General features: G+C 40.5%; 1 protein-coding gene across 8 annotated transcripts; it reads left to right on the top strand.

Moving 5' to 3' along the window:
• Positions 1 to 723: 723 nt before the first annotated feature.
• Positions 724 to 20,160, top strand: ccdc88aa (coiled-coil domain containing 88Aa). Of its 8 annotated transcripts, none has more exons than XM_025908172.1 (28): positions 724 to 1,718; positions 1,799 to 1,890; positions 3,123 to 3,228; positions 5,450 to 5,519; positions 5,840 to 5,898; positions 5,984 to 6,067; positions 6,216 to 6,356; positions 6,518 to 6,696; positions 7,610 to 7,691; positions 8,252 to 8,410; positions 8,587 to 8,733; positions 8,930 to 9,005; positions 10,989 to 11,636; positions 11,730 to 11,935; positions 12,043 to 12,237; positions 12,921 to 13,051; positions 13,158 to 13,299; positions 13,376 to 13,549; positions 13,836 to 13,997; positions 14,137 to 14,414; positions 14,587 to 14,730; positions 14,843 to 15,029; positions 15,219 to 15,364; positions 15,538 to 15,630; positions 16,220 to 16,431; positions 17,777 to 17,983; positions 18,164 to 18,229; positions 18,486 to 20,160. In XM_025908172.1, exons 1-28 carry the CDS (start codon positions 1,656 to 1,658, stop codon positions 19,562 to 19,564), a joined length of 5,328 nt encoding a protein of 1,775 aa, XP_025763957.1. In that variant the 5' UTR covers positions 724 to 1,655; the 3' UTR covers positions 19,565 to 20,160. The 8 variants fall into 8 exon arrangements, with proteins under 8 accessions (XP_025763957.1, XP_019215153.1, XP_019215156.1 ...); XM_019359608.2 differs by having other exon boundaries at positions 725 to 1,718; positions 8,861 to 9,005; positions 13,161 to 13,299; XM_005458541.3 differs by having other exon boundaries at positions 726 to 1,718; positions 8,861 to 9,005.
• Positions 20,161 to 20,185: the final 25 nt, after the last annotated feature.

The following is a 20,185-nucleotide window of genomic DNA, read 5'->3' as shown; positions in this document are numbered from 1 at the left end:
AGATAGAGTAATTAATTTTCTATATCTTTCTGTAGCAGGAATGACTAAAGTCAAGAGTGCTGCAGCCCACTCAAAAATCAGAAAATTAAATTTGTTTCCTTGAACATTTTACTCAAAAAACATAAACAACACAGGCTGTTGGCTATAAATTGCTAATGCTACCAAGTGCAAAGTGTTAAGGCCAATGTGTGACCCACTTTCAGTACAAGAGCAATAAATTTAGGTCAGATTAATGAGTCATACCACAAACTAACCACCTGCTATTACCGATTTGAATTCTGTCTTATAAATCAAACTGTCTACCTGTACATACTCACTTGAGTGAGTACTTTCAACCACAATTTCTCTTATTTCTGCGGCCAGCCTGCAGTACTTTTGAGGCCTAGCAGGGCGCCTCAACCCACACTTTAGAAACCACCGTTCTACTGTTCTAAAGCAGTAATATAGACTTGTACACATTTAAATTTATTGTTGGAATCATAAATGGAAAAAAAAACATATAGAAAGATCAATTGCACAATTGTTCATGGTGTATCTTACGAGTAATATTGACCAGATATCAATATCACTCAGGGTTATTGTGACACTCTTAATATATGCACAACTTTTCGATTTTAAATTTATAAACTTCAATTTATCTAGAAATTGTGCACAAAAATGTATCACTTAAACACGAGGTGGTGCTGTTACGCCATTATGGTCTTTTGAGTGCCAAAGTTTTGTACTGTGAGTTTATTTTGGAGGTATTCTGATGTATTCAGAGATAAGAACCTCAACGACTTCTCTGATATCTTACTAGATGAGTCTGGCAACCTTTTGAATTTAGATTAACGCTTTTAGTGATTGCTGTGCTTTCTGGGTTGGACTGTGTCTTTCTGTGTAAAATTACCGATGGGATGCATTTTTTTTTTCTTTTTGGGGGGGTGGGGGGATTTAATAGCTCCTACGAGCCACTTAGCATCTACGCGCAATGCTAAATGGCTACAGCTGAAGTGGGAGTATCAGCAGCAGCAGCCTTATTTCTGCTGCCCGCTGGAAAAGAGGCTACTGCTGCTGCTGCTGATATGGAGGGGTGGGGGTGCTGTCACCATGGTAACAGATTAAAGGCAAAGCTATTTCGGCGTTTCTGCTGCAGTAACTTCAAAATATGAACCCAAGGGGAAATATTTTTTTTATTTTCTAGAGTTAAATTATATCAGGGAGGGGATATTTCTATTTGGCTGAAATGCCACTTTTTCCAACTTCTTTGCTCCTTTAAACATCCCTAATACAGCAGTGCCAACTCTTTCAGTGCGACGAGCAGAGAGCAGGGGGGAGGAGGAGGAGGATTGACAGCAGATGCCTTTGCAGCAGAGGACCAGAGAGGATGTATGTCCGTGTGTGCTGTTCCGGGACAAAATCCGCACATGTTTAAACGTTCACTTATCGAAATTTCAACCGCGAGATTTTACGAGTTTGTGAGCGAAAGCATAGACAATTCAAAGCGCAGTGTCAGAGGGAATTCTTCTCTAAAGGAGATGGACGGGACGACCTGAATAGACGATTGGATCACTTCATTTAAAAGATGTATTTCGTGCTACGTGCTATCAGTTTTTTTCTTGATTAAATCAACTTGGATGTTCTATTGAGACCAGTCACTCAAAGCCTAGCTAACGATGGAGAGTGGAGTTTTTCTGCCCTGTCTGGATCAGTTCATGCTGAGCCCACTTGTCACTTGGGTAAGTGATGTACAATGCTCAGGTCTCCTCACAGATACTGTGATATCGACCTCAAATCCCATATTCTCTTTGCTGTTTAGGTGAGGACATTCGTGCCAAATGATGGGGGCATGCACTTGGATTTTTCTGAACTGCTGGATGGAGTCTTTCTAAACGACATAATGACTCAAATGTAAGTAATTTCATCCCAGTTTCAGCCTCTTGTTCATCTATCAGATTTTCAATCTGAGTTGTGTCAAGATAAATTCAGATTTTTTGGCTGGCTGTGGTCAATAAAGAATCTTTTTTTTTTTTTTTTTGCTGATTTCTGATCCTCTTGCTTTATGTTGTAGCATCCACTGATACTGTATGAAGCATCTGCTAACATTCTTATCCAGGGATCAACAGTACCAGCTTTGTTACTCTGCAGTAATAAAGGGGATCTTTGTAGCCAGCAGCAGACTTCCTCATTACTGACAGGTTCGGGTGTCTGACATAAATGTTAGAATTAGCATAAAAGTTACCCAGAGATGTACAGCTTGAGACAGACCAGACTGAAGGCAAGAGATTAACCAAAACATGAGAGACCTCTCATACTGGCAAGATGCTACTTAAGAGATTATGATAGTTTTGCCTTATGTTCTGAGGGAATTACCCTCGTCCTTAGCAAACACTACCAAACATTGCCAGTGTGTTAAGCCTTCATGTGCAAGTTAAATGACACTTCAGAGATTGATAGATGACTCCTAACTAAAACTGAAGCACTCCAAAGAAAGAGGAAAAAAACTATGATCGAGTGCACTTGTGGATAATGCTCTTTAGCCATTGCAAATCTATAGTATCCATTCACCCCACTTATCTCCCCAGGGTCACAATAACCAGTTCTACATGAAAAAACAAAGTTGCACTGAAGGGAGGGGAAGAGGCGGGATAATCTCCTGGATTGGGAAGACCCTCTGGGATTAGGGCCTGGTGTTTAGTGCCACTGGGACACAGATGGGAGGGAGAACGAGTACAGCAACAGGACAAACGGCACACAGAGGGAGACTCGGCAGCTCAGCATTATATTTGTGTCTGTTTCATTAATTATGTCTGACTCTTTTTACTCTTTTTCCGCCTTCTTTTTATCAGCGTTTATAAATCTATTACTTTCTCAGTAATGAAATCTTACCTCTATAACAACCTATAACAACATCAAGCTTTAGAAACACAACAAAACAAAACTCCAGTTTGTTGGCAGGAAGGAATGATGTCACCCAGGCTAAAGTTGGGAATGAATAGGGATCTTGTGAATGTTTCCGAGTCAAGATTTCTATCAGTTGCAGCTTCTTCTTATCTAAACATGTTAATTATGTTTGACTGCTTGTTGGTTGGTTTGAAAATGGCAGTATTGTCAAGTAAAACACTTTTATGTTACATTTTCAGAAATCCTTCAGCTGCGTCTCAGGGTGCAAAGAAAATGAGCAAGGATCCAAGTCAGAGGATCCAGAACCTGAACTTTCTCGTGCAGCAGATCAAGACATTTTACCTGGTGAGTTCCCATGTTTTTTAGAGATACAGCAGGAGCTAAGCTTTCAATCTCCCTTAACATCAGATTATAATATAGTCTGGGTTTACTTTAACTTCAGCATACTGGATGACTTAGTAGCATTTGTACCCTAGCAGATCAACTAGTTCGTCTTAAGATGCATGGCCTAAATTTCAGTCATGTGAACATCTGTGTAATCGGCACAGGAACGGCATTAGAGCACAGCCAGAGCCAGAGTAAAGCGGCAGTCAGAGCCACAGACAGAGCTTTAGACTGACGTATATAGTTTCAAGATTCATGGGCAGACACCAGTGGTGTTAAAATCTTGGATTTTCTGTCTGTGTCAGAGTAATTAAGTACAATTTAACCCATGAAATCAGTCAGAATCACCAGAGAAGCAATTTCACAGAGAACAGGACAATGAAGTTGCGTAGATTATCTCAAGGAAGAAATAGTTTTTTGTTTGTTACCACACAAATGAAACCACAGTAGCAGTATTTCTACTGTAGTTAGCTTTTTGAATACATACAGTTATGTCTGCTAGTTATGTTATTAATAGTACCTCTGCACACCAACACAATGCATTTTAAATCAAAGAGTCAACATTCAATGAAGTTCAGACTTTCATCTTTAATTCAAGGAATCAAAAAAATGCATTCATTGTTTAGGAATTACACTCAGTTTTATACAGATCGTCTATTTTTATACTAATCTTAGAGGCTGAAAAGTAACAGAACAATTGACAAGCTCAGTAATGAGGTCCAAAGGGATGTTCATGCAAGTGAAGATAATCCTTAGACTGAAAAACTAGAATAAATCTGTCAAAAACTTTAAGAGTGGACAAATTATTCTTAAAAAAGGGTGCGTTCTGAACTATACTGGGCTATGATCTCTACTCTGATGTAGCTAAATGCTGCAAAACTGATTGAACAGCACTTCACAGCATAAATAGATAGTGACCCAAACACACTGTAAAAGCAAACCAAGAGTTTATCAAGGCAGAGAAGTGGGATATCCTTCAATGGCCAAATCAGTTATCTTATCTCAACTCAGTAGAACAGGCTTTTCAGTTATTGAGGACATAACTGACGGAGGAGAGAACCAACAGAAGGCAGGCAGGAGTAATGCTCTGTCCTCATGGAGGAAACAGCATTTCATGATCTCCATGGGTTCTAGACTTAAGACTTGCTGTAAATGATTTTTATCCAAATGTTAGAACAATCCTTAAGTATTTAAAATTATGTCAGTTTGTCCACTTACTTTTGAAACTTTGAAAATGAGGAACTATGTATAAAAATGGCTGCAGTTCAGTTAATGCTATACTTACGTTAAACTCATCGAGTTAAAGCTGAAACTCTGCACTCTACTTCTCTATACAGTAACATTTACACAAACTGTGTCACTATCCAAAGTCTTGGGGACCTAACTGTACACATTTTAAGCTGTTTGTCCCCAGTGAATGGAAACAGAGACAGTTTGAGATGAACTGCAGCTTGCCATGTTTATTTCTGCATTAAAATTATTATTAATAAAGCACTGTAGATCTAGGGCATCTAGAAGTGTTGCAGTCTATTTGTGGTTATTTTCATTTTCTAAGATCAGTTAAAAGACTTGACTGCTCCACTGGTTTAACTGGAACTTTCAGCTAAATGTCAGTGTGTGAACATGGTTCAAAGTTACAGGGCTAACATGTTTAATATGTATGACGCTGTCTACAATTACAACACGAGTATAGCATCTAGCTTGCTGTCATTTAATAATTTGTGCTAAACAAATAGTGCAGCTGTTTGAATAAGTGTATTTTTGTTTGATTTGACCTAATGGAGCTAAAGCTTACATTAAGGAGATGCAGTGATTCAATATGAAAGAGACAGAATTCTAACAAGTGCAGTTCTATAGAGGAGCTTTCGCATAAGGTTCAAAAAGAAAGGATGATGGGAAACTTAGGCAGGGACAAGGCTGCACCATGCAGTTTTACAGGATTTCACCACAGCACCAGGGAAACTGGCTCTGTCATTTACCCATTCAGAGCACTCACCATTTGTTGGCAGTGTTTCTATACATGTATTTGAGCAGGTCCTATGTGCTGTACATACTTACATCTCCATCTATTCAAACACTTTGGCTAGAATGCAAGAAGTGTTTTGTCCTTGTTTCACTTTACCCCAAATGTGGTTTTTTTCTCTAACCATCTCTCTTCTCTTTTCTGTCTCTTCTTTTGTAGGATAATCTGAGACAATTAATCATGACTCCTTTGCCAAATGTGTTGCTGCTTGGCAGGACTCCTTACTGTGGTATGCTCTTTAAAACAATTATACATTCCCAATATGCACCGCTTGATTTTCAGTGGTTAGTTATTTCTGAATAGTTAACAATGAAAACCTTTGAGTCTGTAAAATGAAACAGACTCTTTTCAGCTCCTTCTGATAGCATTTTAATTCAATTGCACACCGCTATCAGTCTGATAGCTGCTCTAACTTCTGATGGCAATGCTTCGGCAAGTGATGACCCAAATACACCAACCAGCGCTGTGTTCAGTTTAAATCCATGACAGCAGTCCTACTTCGATCCAGTGGGTTTGTTTTCCAATAATTCCATTTCTTTACTCTCATAGAACAAAGCCTGGATGAAATGAAGAAACTTTTGCTATTACTATTGGGATGTGCAGTCCAGGTAAATACTGAGTGATTCATATTTAAGAATCATGTTTATGGTAAGTTTCTGGGTCAAATTTGTGTGCATTTTTGCATTTTTACAGTGTGAGAAGAAAGAGGAGTACATTGAGAGAATCCAGACACTTGACTTTGAGACAAAAGCAGCAATAGCTGCTCATATTCAGGAGGTATTTGACTTTATATGACATATGCTTTGAATGCTACAGTGCTTTTGTACAGGTAATCATTTGTTTTTGTGCAGTGGTTTGTGAAGTTGCTGTGTTTTGTATTATTCTTTCCTCAACTACGCTGATTGTCATGTCCCGTGTTTAACAGTTTACTCACAGTCAAGAGAATGTGCTGGATCTGCAGTGGTTGGAGTCAAGTGAGCTGCACCCCGATGAGATGGAGGCAGTAGTAAGGAACATGACCACACACCTCCAACACCTGCTGGATCAGAGGGATGCCCATCTGGAGGTACTTAATTTTCATATTTACAAACAGTATTAGCTACATATTTTTATAGGAACAAAGGATATTATTTTATTAAGATGCTTTTCATTTTAGACTGAGCTCAGATATTGCACACTCATCACTAATGTTCAACCTGTAGTATTAATCCTGCTTCCTATCTGCAGACTATAGCAGAGCTAATGCAGGAGAAAGAGGGTGTGGTAAGTGTGCTCAGTAGCCCCTCCAGCCCACAGTCTGCCAGCTACTCTCCTACAATTCAGCAGCAGCAGGTGGGGACCCAGCAACACCTTGCAGTGGAACTGGCTGACTCCAAGGCAAAGATCAGACGACTTAGACAAGAACTGTAAGTATGTGATAGGTGGAAAAAATAATTGTTTTCTTTGTTTGTTGACTAAAATGAGCTTAAAAAGTTAAGATATATTTTACACTAACTGGAGATCAGAACATTTTCATATCAAAGTTACTATATAGATTGGATCAACGTAAAAAAAAAAAAAAAAAAAAAAAAAAGCCAAACTAATACAAAAGAGCTTCTAGTAAGTTGGCATTTTTGTAGCACTTTTCTGCCCAAATTTATTTCGTCTGTTGTCCCCTTCATGTCACCAAAATGTTTGCAGAGTAAAGTGTTTGCTTTTCTCCCACATTAAAAGATTATTAGGTTAAGCATTGTAGAGTTCCTCCTAACGGTGCTGATTGGTAAATAGGTTTCCTCTGTGTAACTGCCAGTAGGGAATAAATAGGAGGCAGAGAGAGAGAGAGAGAGAGAGAGAGAGAGATAGTACAGGATAAGAGATGCCCTGCAGAGTTTGGCCCACATTACTGCCTGCTTGGCAGGTTCAATGCCTATGCACTACCACTGACCCATATTTGCTCTGCATATCTGCAGATACTGCACACACGAACACACGCACGCTAAAGCTGATCCAATCAAGATCTCAGTTCCATCATTGCTGTCCATCCCATCAGGCTCACATACTGTTCAGAAACACAATGTCACATAAAGCCATGCTCTGATTTTTTTGAATGGCCTTAGACTATTCTTTTTTATATAAGAAAATGAACACACTGTTTTTTTCATCAGCATGTGGGAAGGAAAGAAATGGAGCTTAACAGCTAATGCTTGAACCATTTTGTCAGAATTGCTTATATTTCTGTTATGCTTACTTATTATTTAAACATTTTCCATTCATGTTTAAAATGTAGTGCATGCTAACCTCCCAACTTTATGTCTCTCTGTGCTCCACACCTGACACCAGAGAGGAGAAGAGTGAACAAATGCTGGACTGCAGACATGAGTTGGAGAACATGGAGGCTGAGCTGAAGAGAATCCAGCAGGAGGTCTGAAGTTTAAAAAAAAAATCACAGCTAATGGTGACAAACAGTAACCTCCTGACCTCTCTGCAGCTTATGCAGATTATTGAACGCTGTACTTTGCTGCAGCTCCATGCTTAATAACTACTAACTTAAACCTCTGAACACTGACTCAAATGTACAGCTAAAGCCCCTGTGGATTTGTCTGACCGGGAAATCTCAATTTGCATTTGTGGCTTAGATGGTCACACTAGTTAACATGGTTCATATATTTATAACAACTAAATATGTAGTGAAAATAAAAGGAGTATTTAATTTCCTATAGCCATTGGCTTGGCTTTCCCTGATAAAGTTATAACATGACAACAGATTGGATGTTCACACCTTATCATACCAAAAACACAAATCTACCATTCATGTTTACAACTAAAATAAGTCAGTGTTCTCTGCTGTTTTAGCTATTTGATGTTGAACTGATGTTTGATGATGAACTTTAGAGTTTGTGGTGGAAATTTCTGACTATAAAAAGCTATATCAAGCTTAAGACTTTTTTGTTATAAATCATTCCTTTCTCTTAACTTTAACAGAATTCCCAGTTGCTTCTGGATGCACGCACAGCCCGCACTTACCGTGATGAACTTGATGCCCTGAGAGAGAGAGCCATCAAGGCGGACAAGCTGGAGAGTGAAGTGGGACGCTACAGGGAGCAACTGCACAAGATGGAGTTCTACAAAGCCAAAGTGGAGGTTGAGGCAGAATAAATACATACATAACATACATACATACATACATTACAAACATACGATAGACTTTTAATTAACTATTGTAGTGAAAGATTCAAATAAAGAGTAATATGATGGTTGTGTGGGCTTCAGTGTGGTTTAGTATTTAAGGTGAATTTAACTATTTTTTCATGTTTCAGGAGCTAAAGGAGGATAATAGGGTACTCCAGGAGACTAAAGAGGTTTTGGAGGATCAGCTGGAAGGCTGGAGGGCACGCTCAGATAAAATCCACCAGCTGGAGAAACACAATCTGCTGTTGAAGGCCCAGGTTCATGACATGGAACAGGTCAGACATCTCCACAGAGTTTACCAGAAATATCATTTAAAATATCTTTAATGTTCATCTAGCTTGTTCACCAGCTGGACAGGTAGCGCTCTTATACCACCGCTTATAGTTTGGGTTTTCACTTAAGGAGAGGGAGGCAGATCGGCGGCGCGTTGAGGAATTGCAAACGGACAACTTGGCTTTGTGTTTGGCACAGAGGAGGAGTATGGAGGAGTCCCAGCACCTAGGCTGGGAGTTAGAGCAACTCTCCAAGACCACAGAAAGCTCCCAGGGTAAGAGTTGGTGTAAAGAAGGAATAATGAGAGCTTAGGTTAATCTACAATATATTGCCAAAAGTATTCACTTACCCATCCAAATCACTGAATTCAGGTAGTGTGCAGAGGTCACCAACTTTCCGCAGAGTCAGTCGCTACAGACCTCCAAACGTCATGTGGTCTCCAGATTAGCTCAAGAACAGTGTGTAGAGAACTTCATGGAATGGGTTTCCATGGTTGAAGAGCTGTATCCAAGCCTTACATCTCCAAGTGCAATGCTTTATACTGGATACAGCAGTATAAAGCACGGCCCCCACTGGACCTTAGAGAATTGGAGACATGTTCTCTGGAGTGATGCATCACACTTTCCCATCTGCCAATCCAATGGATAAATCTAGGTTTTGTAGTTTTCCAGGAGAACATTACTATTATGACTATATTATCCCAAATGTAAAGTTTGGTGGAGGATGGATTATGGCACGGGATTGCTTTTCATTTGGGCTCGACCCTGTCGCGGCTGCGTAGCCGGTGTGTCTGAGGTGCGGGCACAAAAGCAGACACAGAAGAGTAAACTCAGTATATCAAAAGGCGAGCCATTTATTTGGCTGAAAATACATGAACATAAAACAAGGCAAAGCGAGCTGGGGAAAAGAACTAAACTGAAACCTAAACTGGGAATAAACTAAGATTAACTATGAAAACTGTGAACATTAACATGAATCTGAAAAGGTGCATGCAGAACTATAACGTGAAAAAAACAATGAACATGCACCTGATCAGAAAGCATGAAATCAACCTGAAACCCAGAGTGACGTAATACAAGACAAACAGATAACCCGACACTGAACAGTGGAAGACAGAGGACTTAAATACACAGAAGGGTAATGAGGGAAGTAGAAACACCCGAGGAAACACAGCTAACACAAATGAACCTGACCCCACAGGGAAAACTAAACTAAACTCACTGAACATGGAAATACAAGACTTTCAAAGTAAAACAGGAAACATGGAGAGACGTAGACATGATAACACAAGCTTGACACTGTAAAACAGAGACAAAAAAACACATGACAGACTGACACAGAAGACAGGAAAAGACTCAAACCAGGAGACATAGATAAAGCAAAAACTAGAATAAACTCAACTATATCCTAACTAATAATAGCAACACAAGAACTTACATATTTCCAATATAACATAAGGCACCAAAAATACAAAATAAACTCAAAATGTCAGGTTACAGACCCAGGCCCTGACAGACCCCTTAGTTCCAGTGAAAAGAATCAAGACATATTGGACAATTTAATGCTCCTAACCTATGGGAACAGTTTGGAGATAGCCCAATGCACTCAGATGAGCAGTGCACAAGACAAAGTCCTAAAAGAAATGGATCACCAGGTTTGACCTGAAAGAACTTGACTGGCCTGCACAGAGTCCTGAGACTACAAGCCAGGCATTCTCGTCCAACATCATGTCCAACCTCACAAATGCGTTTCTGGATGAATGGTCAAAATGTTCCATAAACACACACCTAAAACTGGTGGAAAGGCTTCCCAGAAAAATGTGAAGCTGTTATTGCAGGAAAGGATGGGCCGACATCATATTAAACCCTGTGAGTTAAGAATGCTGTGTCATTCAAGTTCATATGCGTGACTACTTTTTGGCAATATAGTGTACTTTCCAGTGAGAGTAGATAAGGATAAGTTATGTAAAGGTGTGCATGCATTATTGTGCTATCTCTTAAATATGTTATTTACTTGAAATACTCAACAATCAAGCTTAAGATGTGACTTTTATTGTCTTTGTTAAATGAATCTCTGTTACAAAAAGTGAATCAGAGGCATGTCTGTACCTTTGAGTGGCGCTTCTACTGATACCAAACTTATTTTTAATTATATTTTTGTAAATAGCAGCATTGCAGAATGTGAAAAGTGAGCTATTTTCATTCGTTTCTCTCAAGCTTCTTGCAAACTAACTGTGTGTTTGTGTGTTTGTCAAAAGGCCAGCAGACCCTGAGTGAGGAAGTCAGTGAGAGGGCCTGCAGTCGATTGCTGAAACTGGAGAAAGAGAACAAACATCTCCTGAAGACCATAGAGGAGCTCAGAGCTTCTGTTAATAACATCACACAAACCAAACATAGCTACCTGGCGATGTGTAGTAACAACTGTACCTCATCAACAGACGAGTCCTCAGTGTTGCAGACCTCCTGCTCAAATGCTAAAAATCACTCTAATGGAGTCTCCCTCAGTATTGTAACAGAGTCGATGCTAAATGGGGATTTAAGCTGCCATCAGCAGCTAGACACCGAGGAGTTGGAGCGAGTCCAGAGTGTGAACCATCTCCCAGATAATCCAGAGCGTAATATCCAGGAGAAAGGACAGCTAGAGGATGGAGACAGTGGAGACCATTTCAAAGAAAGGATGTCCGATTTGGAAGTCTTAGAAAACAATCACAATAGGCGTCATTGTTTTGTGAGGTCACATGATCACTCGCCTGGCTCAAAGAACAGCAGTCCCCGCCATGAAAGCATCTTCACAGGTCTGCCAACACGCTCCTCCTATGCCAGCAAGCACACACAGCGGCTAGAGGCCAAGTGCAGGGCTCTGGACACAGTAAATCAGCATCTACAAACTTCACTTGACAACACTGGTAGGTCCCATAGAAAATAAGTAATGTTTTTGTACTTATATAGCAAAAAACTTCCAGATTAATTTATTTCTTATATAATTCTCCATCTTCAAGACCGAAAGGTTCAGCGTCTAGAGGCAGAGGTTGAGGAGCTGGAAGCAGAGAATCAGAGCCTGCAGGCCTCTTTAGAGGAACTTCGCATCTCTGCAAGACGCCTGGAGCAGTTAGAAACAGAGAAGCAGACCCTGGAGCGTGAAACAACTGCCCTGGAGAGAGACAAGAGGCAGCTAGAGAAAGAGAATCGACGACTCCGGCAACAGGTGGACAATCTTTTTTTACTTTCTTTTTTAAGATAAAAGATATCAGTTTTCTAGCATTAGATAATGTTTGGAAACCTTATCGACTGTTCTACTTTCCTGTATTTCAGGCTGAAATCCAAGAAGCCAAATTAGACAGCAGTAATGTCTGTATGGCTAGCTTGGAAAGGGAGATGCGTTTTCTTGTAAAGGAAGTGGAGGGATTAAGGGAAACTGCTGAGAGGGTCAAAGGCCTGGAGAGAGACAACAGAGAACTGACCAAGCAGGCTGCTATCGACCAGAGAACCCTGGCAACCCTCAGAGAAGTGAGGACTGACTGGATGCATAACATGACCTACAGCGTTTAATACATTTATTAGACCGTCACCCAATCTAAGGTTTATGCCAAAGCTGGCCTAACAGTACTGGTAATTACTAAAATGATTTTATTTTGTGCTTCTGTAATCATTAATACACCAGAAGCACAAGCTTTTTATATCAACATTAAATTTTTAACATCCATCCATCCATCTTCATCCGCTTTATCCGGATGAATTTTAACACTAAAATAAAAATATTGTTGTTATTCATGAATTTTCACATTTACAGTTTTACTAAAAAAACTGAAAAAATAGTAAAGAACATCATTATGTTTTTTACTAAGTTCCCAAATTTTAATTGTTTACTTGCAGTAAAAATGGTCTACTTTGCTGGCTCAAATTTGGGTTTAAGCACATGAATTCATATTGTTATTTACCTAATAAATAACAATATAATTTTTGTTTTACACAAGCTTTTTACAGATTTCTAAAATATTTGTATTTTCTTTATTTTTTATGAGTGGTGGTCTAATAAATGTGTTAAGCACCTTAACGTTTCTTGGCAGTCTTCATATAACTACTTCAAGCCAACTAAATGACATTGCCATCCCTTACATCATTTCCTTAGGGATTAATAAAGTATTCTGATTTTGATTCTGATTAAGCAATACTGCTTTGTCTATTTTTAGGAGCTAGTTAGTGAGAAGCTGAGAACCCAGCAAAGAGACAATGAACTAGAGAGGCTTTCCCATGAGCTGGAAATGAAGGTCCTGAACCAGGAGAGTGCACATCAGGCTGAACTAGAGAGACCAGATAACAGGTCTGTGCATACTCTTTGGAGCGTTCTGTTCCCATCACGTAACTATTTAAGAGAATGTTTTAACACATGCAAAGTTTTATAACGCAAAATAATTTTCTATACACAGCAGGTTCAAAATGCTTGAGTCTGAGCTGGAGACATCTCTGAAAAGGTCTCTGCAGATAAAAGACGACAAGTTGGCTTCTTTGGAGGCCCGTCTGCAGGAATCCTCCTCTCTGAATCAGCAGCTGCGCCAGGAACTAAAGAGTGTAAGGAGTAAAGTTAAGCTTTCCAGACCTGCTAGTTTCTCTGGATCCACATGAACGACTGTCTTCCATCACACAGGTGAAGCTGAGCTATGAAGCCCTGCAACAGAGGCAGGAGGAGGAGAGGACAACATCAAGTTCTACACCTCCAAGAGAAACTGGCAAAGCCATGAGTGAATGGCTACGTGAAAGTCAGGAAGCTACCAAAGAACTGCTGAAGCTAAAAGATCGCCTCATTGAAGTCGAGAGAAATGTAAGTGACATTGTGTGTGTGAGAGAGATTGGGTGAATGAGACTCGTAGTAAAAAGTGCTTTGAGTGCTCAGTTAAAATAGAAAAGTGTCTAAATAAGTAGCAGTCCATTTACATTTCTGTAAACACATAAAGAGGAACATAGAACACATAAAGCTGTACAATATTAAATTACATCATGGGTTCCTGTACACAGAGCTTCCCTATTTTTGATAATGGCACACAAATTATCCTAAAGCTAATACCAAGCTACAGTTTGTCATAATATCTTTCTGCCCTCTTATGCAGAATGCGACACTGGAGGCAGAACGCCAGGCTTTACAAGCCCAGCTAAAACAGCTGGAAAGTCAGTCTGACAGCCAGCAGGCTCAGGTCCTTGCCCTGCAGCGGCAGGCTGCCTCACTGCAGGAGAACAACACAGCATTGCAGACACACAATGCAACCCTGCAGGTGTCATTACAATACACACTAGTCTCTGTAACAGAATTCACATAAAAGCTTCTGTAATTTCCTCTGGTAAGCTTCTGCTCTTGTAAACAGCATACACAAACTATTTATGTTACATTAATTCCTTGGTGTTTTTCTCCAGGTGGAAAAGTCAACACTGAATTCACAGAGCGCCTCCCTTATGGCCCAAAACACTCAGCTGCAGCAGCAGCAGTCTAAGGCAGAAAGTGAACGGGACAGTGCTATACATGAACGTGAAGAGCTGCGTGGTGCTCAAGAGCAGCTGTTACGAGATCATGAGCGCCTGGCAGTTCTGCATGAGCGACAAGCCATGGAGTATGAGGCCCTGATGGGCAAGCACGGCTGTCTGAAAAATGCCCACCGCACACTGGAACTGGAGCATCGCACTCTTCAAGACAGGTAGGTCACAAGAGAGCTGTGGACGATGGTAAAATTTTGCATACAAGTTCATTTAAACCACTTGTCTTAAGGATCATTCATATCTTTAAGCTGAGCACTGTCAACTAACCTAACGCAAACACGAACTTCATATTCATGTTTGGATTTGTTTTTGTATTGGGGAAATATTTAGATACAACAGCCTGCTGCAGCAACGTAGCAAATTAGAAGACCTGGAAAAAGCCCTCAAGGAGGAGCAGATGAGGATGGCTTTGGAGAAAGAACAGCACAGGACAACCGCTGCTGAGTGCTGCAGGCTCCGTGATGAGAAAGACTGGTGAGAACGTGCATGCACACAAACCTACACACACAAATACACTCCAGAGCATGTATATATATGTGGATATATCAACAAAGGAATTTTTTCTCATGATGCATAATTTTTTAAGGCTGAACCAGACATACCGCCAGCTTCTTAACGATAACGAGGCGCTGACATCAGATCACAAGCAGCTCAAGAGCCAGCTGAATGAGGCCAAGCTGGAGCACACGTGGCTAGAGGCAGACTTTTCGAAGCTCAAAAAGGACTATCAGCAGCTCGACATCACGTGCACAAAACTCACAAATCAGTGTGAGGTATGCTTTCAAATCCTGTGAACAATCTGATGGTTGCATTAAAAAACAACTTTCAACCATTTTTTTCAAATGCTTAACCAATTCAGAATTCCAAAGGGGCTGAAACCTATCAAACCTATTTTCACAATTGCATATCAGTGCGTGCTTTTGATGTTTATTTATAAGCATGCATGTTCATCTGACGCTTAGCTGCTGAGCCAGTTGAAGGGCAACCTCGAGGAAGAGAACCGCCACCTGCTCGCCCAGATTGAGACCCTGATGCTACAGAACCGGACTTTGCTGGAGCAGACTATGGAGAGCAAAGATCTCTTTCATGTTGAAGAACGCCAGTATATGTAAGTGCACAGGACAATAGTAAGTTTACCATGATCAAATCTTCATGCTATAGTATTTTGCTAATGGACTTAACAATGTTTGGTACCTGCATATCGCTAATTAGGATATCAAAAATGCCACTTTAGTGAGACCAAAATTCTATTGATGATTAACCTATATTCTCTCTTTTTAGTGACAAGCTTAATCATTTGAGGAGGCAGAAAGAGAAGCTGGAGGAAAAGATAATGGACCAGTATAAGTTTTATGAGCCCTCGCCTCCTCGCAGGTAAGGGGACACCTTTAGTTTCATGTTAATGTTGATGAAACAAGTTTTGTAACTTTTTACATAAATTCCAGTTCATATAGACAGTTATTTGATCAATCAAGGCAATTTCTTAGCAGGGTACATGATTCATTTGTATGTAGTCATATTTCTGGCATGTGGCATGTGAATGCATAAGGATAATGCAAAGTGAAATGTTCAGTGCATCCTGGCAAGACCCTCAGCAGCCTGAGCCTATAGCTGCATAACTAGCTTCAGGCTCACCTGAGCCGCTTAGCCTTGACTTATACTAATTAGAGGATCCTCATACCTGAAGGCTCTACCTCCTGTTCAACTTTTGGAAACCATTGGAACTGGAAGTAAGCCTGCACACTGAGAGTGAGGGTCTCTGTTGCGATACATCTTTAAGATATTCCTGAATGAACTTCAGGTATTGAATGTTTAATCTGATCACAAGAATTTCAAGCTTAATTCGATGGGTAAATGGTGACACTTAACCACCTTGATGCCCAGTGCATTTTCTGTGCAGACCATCCTCTGTGTTATGTCCGTAGAGTATTTTATTTCCCTTGAATTATCTGCTCTTCCACAGACGTGGGAACTGGATCACTTTGAAGCTGAAGAAGCTGATGAAATCCAATAGCCGCGAGCATGGGCCTGAACGCCCACCCACACCCACACACTCAGGCGTTCCTGAGCCTCAGCTCTCCTGTCACGACAACAGTTCTTTCATCAGCTCAGATGGCTCTGGAGGCTCAGCCTCCACATCAGCATGTGATGTCATCTCACCCCAACGTAACAGCAGTGAGTATTTCCTTCTCAAATTCAAAAAATCATCATCAGAGCTGAAACATGCAGATCATACAGGTACGTTCATGTAAGATCCAATTCACAGCCACTATACAGAGATGCATGAGTGAAGTGATGGACAAATCAGGTTCATGTACATCTACATGTGATGGACGCTCATCTTCCCAGAATTTGACAAAAAAGCCATTTTCTGCCTTAAGATTTTCCATCAAGGTGCAAAAACTTAAATAAATATGTGTATTTTAAACTAAACCTGTTTCCACATCATTTATATGTGCATTTTGGTAACTATACATATACCAACGGCAGTGTGTAAACAAATTAGTTATCAGTAATTCAGAAGGAAAACTTACAGAAGCGTACTTAGTATATTAAAAATCAGAATATGTTGTGTGTGTCATGTTCAAAGCATCATTCTTTCCAGTGCATGAGGTGTGTCAAGTTTCTTGAGGAATCCTCAGTATTTCTCCTCTTTGTCTTTCTCTTGTCTTTATATTTTTATTCACTCCTCCCAACACCCTCGGCTCTCTTTTCCCCTTGTCTTTGCCCTTCCTGCTTCTCCCCTCTCTTTCTTTCCCCTTACTCTCTGCTGGCATCCACACTCTCCCTTCTATCTGTTCTGCGTGTCTCCCATGTGGTCACACTTAAAAAGCCACTCTGAAAATGTTTCCCCGTATGAGGAACCGGCTGAAGGACAGAGACAAAGTCAAGTCCCTGTTTTGGCGTTCCATATGTAAGAAAGACTGTGGTCCGTTGTCTGGCTTCATGTTGCCCTTTTTACTCTCTTACTTCAGTAATTCCAACAGCTTTGTGCTTTATGCTTTTTTTAATGCTAGCATACCACTAACTCATATCTGATTTGTCATTGTCCCCAAGTTCTAAAATAACTGGGTAATGTGTTAGCAGTGTGGACATCATTGGCAACCTCATTTCACCAGCCTAATTTAAAGTTATTTGTTATGATATTGCATGTTCTTGCAGATACAGCCTGCTGCAGAACTTATTTTCTAACAGAGTGGCTATATTTGGAACAGTGTGGGGTATTTTATTAGAACCACAGAGGTCAAAGAAATGCTGCATTGCAGGAAGAGACTTTTGTGGCAGTAGCTTTGTAATCCCAGGCTGCAGTGAGAGCGAAACAGATTGAGATTATAATGTAAAAGCGCCATCCTTTACATCTGTTTATATAGTGACCACACTACTGAAAAAAAAAAACCTCATAATCTTCACGGCCGTTTCATCTTTCTGTTCCTTTACGTCATCCACATCCCACTTCTTCCATTCTTTCATCCAACAATGAAGCCCTCAGTAGCTTAGTCTGTCCCTCGCCCCCCATTAGAGGTAAACTGCTTGCCTGACAGCTCAGTACAGCTGGAAGAGTCAGAAGCTGATGTGGAGGAAAGCAGTAAAGACCCACTGACCTCATCATTTACCGACTCCATCTTGTCCATCCTCCCCCTTCCTCATACCACCACTCTGCCATCTGTCCATCTCGACAGCACCACCACTGACATTGTTCCAGATGTTTCTGAGCTCTGGGTGACAGGTAGAGGCATCCATTAACCAGTGTTTGTTTTGTTTTTGTTTTTTCTTTTGTTAATTTTAATTGATTATATAGTAAAATAAAGTGCAGCGTAATTAAATGAAAACACTGTCACGCGCTGTTCTTGCCTAAGCATAGAAAAGTGTCATTCACACAATAATTGTTTTATTTTTTGCCCCACAGATAACCATTCAAATGACAGCAATTTGCCATCTGGACTTGAGGACAATGATGAGCTGCAAAATCACGGTAAAACCTTTGGGATACTCATTTAGAGGATTCAGCAAACGTGCAGGAATTAAGACTAAATCCATCAAATCGCAATCATGACCTTGTTTCATATTAATCTCTATGTTGATCCTTAGTGCCAGCAACTGTTAACTGCTGCTCCCTATTGGTCATTTAGCATATCAAGATGAAAGAGCAGAGAGATGTTTTTTAAAGTTTTTTAAAATGATTTTCATATAAATTTTAGCTCTGAAAAAACATTGTAATCTCTTTTCAGGGCTGAATTGCGCTGAGAGCAGAGCCCAAAGTGAGAGCAGTGTCGAGTTCAGCCTAAGCCTGGAGAATGAGCCGTGGTCAAATGGAAGCAGCCCTGTCCAGCACCCTCCATCACGTCGTTCCTCCTCCTCCTCCTACCAACCACCCAGTGATGCCTCAACCCCCCAGCACACAAAGCAGCAGCACAAAGAGAAAGCCTCTACCATGCCCACTGCTAACAGTAAGATTTTAGATATCCAATGTGAACCAAAACAGAGAGATCCTGTTCTGCCTCAGGACTTCTGGCTTAGAAGGGGCACAAAAAGTATTCGAAGAGGGTCAAGGGGGAAGATGACAAGGCGCGCATCAGATTCAGGAGGTACAGGCAAAATCAATCCAGGACTCAATGGGATGAATCCTAAACTGAGCACAAGCAAAGCTGAAACTACCAAAGCCTCTGCTTGTTCACCAATCACAGTGTTGTATGTTCAGGGCAAGTCATCCTCAATGTCTGGCTGCCTCAACTGCTTCTCTTCCCCGATGGGAAAAGAAGGGCGACTGAAAGGGCCGTGGTCTCCCAAAAGTCTCCCTCGCGCAAGCAGTGTCATTTCAACAGCAGAGGGCTCGTCCCGACGCTCCAGTGTCAGCAGTGACTACAAGGTGATAGTCAAGACTGACCTGCTCCCTGTCCAGGTTTCAGAGTATTCAGAGAGCAATATTAAGGAAGAAGCAGCAAGCCCGAATCAACAACCAGAGCCAGAGATTAAGAGCAGTGAGCCTGCGCCCATTCCTCCTGTCAAACCTCCAAGAGACCCAGCAGCTGTGCAGGAGCCACTTTTTGACTCCTCATTCACTTTCAAATCTGTCTTTTCCAATACAATCTTTGGTGATTCTGTGGCTACCACCACAACTAGTCTAGATGGGCTTGACACCAACCAAACCGTCCTCTGTCAAAATTCACCTCTGGATCAAATCTGTTCACGAGAAGTCTCAAAATCTGTCGAAAACACACCTCAAACAGTTCTTAATATGGCAGATGAGCAAAATTCAGAGCATGCAGCTGGGCTGGAAGGGAAAGACGAGCAGCTCACAATTGCATGAAAGCAGCCGTCACTGTCACATCACTGTACAATTAGTCACTCAAATAAAGCAGGTGGCTATGAAGCAATTATTCATCACAGCACACAAGGATTTTAAGCAATCAGTATGTTTGCACTGTATTACACTGGCTACCTAAGTACATAACTCTTATAAAAGTGTGTTCAATAAAAAGACATTCAGATATTTTTTTTTACATTGCTTTAGTAATCAACCTGAGCAGCAGATCAAAAGTGTTATAGTATTATTTACACATTGGTTATTGTTTTGCACAAATGATGTTTAATTTCATTCAGTGATGCGTAGATAGATCTCCTGTTTAACCTCTAATTAATTAGATTTGTGCGTGTTATTCAGACCTTAGCCATACTTGTAAATATATTCGTGTTTGCCAAAAATATTCTATTCATTTTTGTAACTTCTATTTATGTTCTGTTCCTCATACATGAGTTATAACTTATTATGCACTGCTTTTAGAGTCTCTTTTATTTTGTATTTGAATCTGAGGTGGGAAGTGTTGTTCATATGTAAGACGTGTATATCTTCTACCACGTGAACGCTATTTTCCCTTAAATAAAGAAACCTGCGCAAAATGTGAACATTTTTTGCTCGTCATTCTTTTGT

The sequence above is a fragment of the Oreochromis niloticus genome, linkage group LG6 (genome assembly GCF_001858045.2).
Source record: "Oreochromis niloticus isolate F11D_XX linkage group LG6, O_niloticus_UMD_NMBU, whole genome shotgun sequence".
In the NCBI taxonomy this organism is placed as follows: Eukaryota; Metazoa; Chordata; class Actinopteri; order Cichliformes; family Cichlidae; genus Oreochromis; species Oreochromis niloticus.
Note: the sequence above shows the minus strand (reverse complement) of the source record. Positions and strands in the feature narration are given on the sequence as shown.

Excerpts from the sequence above, each read along its gene's own strand:
- ccdc88aa (XM_005458541.3), top strand. The coding sequence starts at position 1,656 with ATGGAGAGTGGAGTTTTTCTGCCCTGTCTGGATCAGTTCATGCTGAGC. Across the intron at positions 5,520-5,839 it reads TGGCAGGACTCCTTACTGTG|AACAAAGCCTGGATGAAATG; the intron begins GTATGCTCTTTA and ends TTACTCTCATAG. Across the intron at positions 16,432-17,776 it reads CTCACCCCAACGTAACAGCA|AGGTAAACTGCTTGCCTGAC; the intron begins GTGAGTATTTCC and ends GCCCCCCATTAG.